At 36.6% G+C, this 3,961-nt stretch overlaps 1 protein-coding gene across 1 annotated transcript; it reads right to left on the reverse strand.

Moving 5' to 3' along the window:
* Positions 1 to 1,081: 1,081 nt before the first annotated feature.
* LOC127543398 (olfactory receptor 1361-like) lies at positions 1,082 to 2,029 on the reverse strand. Its single transcript, XM_051969469.1, has one exon. The coding sequence runs from the start codon at positions 2,027 to 2,029 to the stop codon at positions 1,082 to 1,084; it is 948 nt and encodes a 315-aa protein (XP_051825429.1).
* Between the last annotated feature and the right edge of the window lie 1,932 nt (positions 2,030 to 3,961).

Below are 3,961 nucleotides of genomic sequence, written 5' to 3' on the forward strand. Positions count from 1 at the left end.
ATACAGAGAGGCTTGCAAAGACTTACATGAACTGATGCTGAGTGAAATGAGCAGAACCAGGAGATCATTAGACATTTCAACAACGATACTGTTTGAGGACATATTCTGATGGAAGTAGATTTCTTCGACAAAGAGATCTAACTCATCTTCAATTGATCAAGGATGGACAGAAGCAGGTATACCCAAAGAAAGAACACTGGGAAATGAATATAAACTGCTTGCATTTTTGTTTTTCTTCCCAGGTTATTTTTACCTTCTGAATCCAATTCTCTCTGTGCAACAAGAGAACTGTTCAGTTCTGCAAACATATATTGTATCTAGGATATACTGCAACATATTTAACATATATAGGACTGCTTGCCATCTAGGCGAGGGGATGGAGGGAGGGAAGGGAAAAGTCAGAACAGAAGTGAGTGCAAAGGATAATGTAAAAAATTACCCTGGCATGGGTTCTGTCAATAAAGTTATTAATTTTAAAAAAAAAGAGAGAGATGTCTTGCTTCCCCACAAATATCTAGATTCAATGAAAGGAACATGGAAACCACAATTGACTGATCAACATGGGGCTAGTTTTCAGACAAGATGCATGGATTGCTTGAGATGTAAAATGGTGAGAAAACTTCTTACATCAGTTTTGGATCTGGCTTGGTTTCTGGTCAGTGTAGCCTGCATCCTAGTTAAGAGTTGTTAAACAAAAGGTAGATAGACAGAGGTAGTCCAGCTACCCAGTCATGTGAGGCTAGGTTTAAATAATGCAGTAACATTTTCCCACGATTTCCACAACTGAATACAATTTTCTCATAAGAAATTGGACTAGACCCACAACTTAGCCCGGTACAGAACTGAATCATTAAATGATCTCAGTGTGATTCACTAGATAATCACAATTACTTCAGTAGAAAAGCACGAGAACTAGAAATCCTGACGACTGGTCCAGTTTTGTACCCATCATCTCAGAAGGTCGGGGGACAAGTCAAGTCTATTGACTTCATGTGACATTAAAGAAGACTCCTTGCCAACTTTCTCTCACAGAACTGGAATTGTTGTCTGGGACTCAGGTACCAAAGCTCAGAAAGATATCTCATAGTCTTCTAATAAATCTCAGTTTCCTAGGGATAAGCATCCTCAAGGCTCTTTTCATGTCCTTGTTTCTTAGGCTGTAGATGAAAGGGTTCAGCATGGGAGTGACCACAGTGTACATCACAGTTGCTGCTATATCTTGTTGGGTTGTGTGGGTGGATGTGGGGCTGAAGTACACCCCAATGACTGTCCCATAGAAGAGACAGACTACAGTGAGATGGGATCCACAGGTGGAGAAAACTTTCTGCTTCCCACTCACAGAAGAGATCTTCATTACAGCCATGAAAATGTGAGCATAGGAGATGAGGATTCCAATGAAGGGTAGAAATACTATCAGTGCTCCCACTGTGTTAACTACTAAGTCATTGATGAAGGTGTCTGAGCAGGCTAACTTTAGCAGGGCACTGAGGTCACAGAAAAAATGAGGAATTTCACTGTGGCCACAGAAGGAAAGTCGGGTCAGCAAGAGGGTCTCTGTGAGAGCATTGCCACAGGCCCAAGACCAAGATATTAGTATTAGAAAGGCACAGACCTTTGGAGTCATGACTGTCTTATAGTGTAGTGGGTTACAAATAGCCACATAGCGGTCATAAGCCATGGCAGTGAGGAGGACACTATCAATCCCCCCAAACCAAATGAAGAAGAATACTTGTGTCAGGCACCCAGCATGAGGCATTGTTCTGTTTCTGGATATATGATTATTCAGCATCTTGGGAATGGTGGTGGAGGTGAAGCCTATGTCAACCAGGGACAAGTTACTGAGGAAGAAATACATGGGTGTGTGCAGGTGTGGGTCACAACTAATAGCCATCATGATGAGTAGGTTTCCTAGTCCTGTGATCAGGTACATAAAGAGGAATAGGCAGAACAGGAGTCTCTGTTGTTCTGGCTGGTCTGAAAGACCCAAAAGTATGAACTCTGAAATTTCAGACTGATTTCCCCTTTCCATGTGTCTGTATGGAAGCAAATATAGAAAGAATGAAATAAGAATTTAAAACATCCCCTTCAAAGTTGTTTTGAATGTTTTTGATGAATAATAAGTAAAAACAGAATTCAAAGACAAACAGGAGAATGGATACTGTGAAATGTTACTTCTCATAGTCTGAGATCTAAAATAAACAAGATGTTGATGTAATCATATGATTCTATTATATGTAGTTACATATGATATATGTAATATAAGAACCATCTTCCAAATGATTATAAAATATAAACAAAAAGTTTTCAGAAGAATTATGAGCAATGACCACTTTAAAACATGCCACAATTTAATCAAAAGAATAGAAATGCAAATGAAATGAATTCTGACACCTTAAAAAGTCATAGAAATAAGCAAAAACAGGCCAGGTGTTGAGCATAAGGGTATCAACCATTAATGAAAAGGACTTTCCAATGTCTTTTTCAGAGAAGAAATCAAAAGAAGGGATGGAATAGGCTCAAGGTCGCTAGAATGATGAAAATGAAGCACAGAGAGATGGAAGGAATAATGCACTTTTACATGACTTTTTCTTTTTCTGACAAATTACATGATCTTTACACAAGGAATTGGTTCTATATGCTACCACAAACATTGTTAAAATGAAACTAAAAATCAAGAAAATAGGGGAAATATTAAGGAGTATCTATCTGATTATTTTTAATTAATTCCCTAGTGATCAAATCTGGATGGACTACATACGAGGATTCTTTGGCACTGATGTTTGTGAGATTGTGGAGAATGGGAGAGATGCCCAAATATTGGATCGAGAACAGTGTTGTTCTGTTAGTCAAATTAAGGAAGAATTTTGAATATTAGTGATTTCTCAACAGATTCTTAGGCATGATTGAAAGATGGTTTCTGGGACAGCAATAGTGATCATTTAAGAGTCAGTCTAACTTCATGAACAACTCAGAACAAACTAAGTTCTTTTAATTTTTTGATCATAATAGTAGGCAGATGGATCATGTCACAACTGCAAACTTGGTGCACCAGATATTTGGTATTAGTAAAACATTCAAAAAGTTTCTCTTGCTATCATAGTGAACACTAAAGAAGGTTGTTGGCTAGATCATTGTACAGTGTCACAATGAATGTGTTGAGTTCCCAAACATTAGAAATGTCAAAATAGAAGTGATCCATTAATGTTTTAGATTTAATCTTTTCAGAGTTTTTTTAATTCCAATTATCTCATCATCATATATGTTATGTTATCTCTGTGTGTCATAAATGTTTCATTATGACTTCTTTCAAACCATTGATGAAAATGCTGAGCAGACAATAAACAAGGACAGAGCACTTATTGGCAGGTATGTTTAGGGAAGATTCCTCCTAAGAAATAGATTAGACTATATGACTTCTTGGGGATCTCCTTCCTCTGAATTTCTAACAGAGACCCTTATATCAATAAGGAATGATTACTTGTATGGATAGTGGAAGAGATGTTCCTATCTTAGAAAGGGGCTGATTTATGGCCTTTAATGCCCCTCATATCTCTGAGAACCTTTAATAATATCATCATTATCACCATCATAGCTTATTGCATTATAGTATCTAAATGCTAGTGAGAAATGTCACATCCTAAGGTTCTGTCAAATAGATATAAAATATCTATTTAATTCAGTCCTCACAACAACTCTATAGTTAGTATACCTATGTCACTATAGTATTATAATCTTTGTTTTACTAATGAGAAAAATACACTAAGAGATTAAGTGATTTTGCCTCTAAATAAAGTTTCTTATCAAGTCTTGTATCTTGAGCTTTTTTTAGCAGTAAAGTGAAGTCTCTGAATTTACAAACCTTTAGATAAGGTTTGTAAATAGATCAAATAAGTGTATGAAATGCTAAATTTCAGTTAGAGTTTAGTGAAAATAAAGATTTTTTTTCCTATTCGAGTTTACA

Source organism: Antechinus flavipes, chromosome 1 (assembly GCF_016432865.1).
Source record: "Antechinus flavipes isolate AdamAnt ecotype Samford, QLD, Australia chromosome 1, AdamAnt_v2, whole genome shotgun sequence".
Classification (NCBI taxonomy): Eukaryota; Metazoa; Chordata; class Mammalia; order Dasyuromorphia; family Dasyuridae; genus Antechinus; species Antechinus flavipes.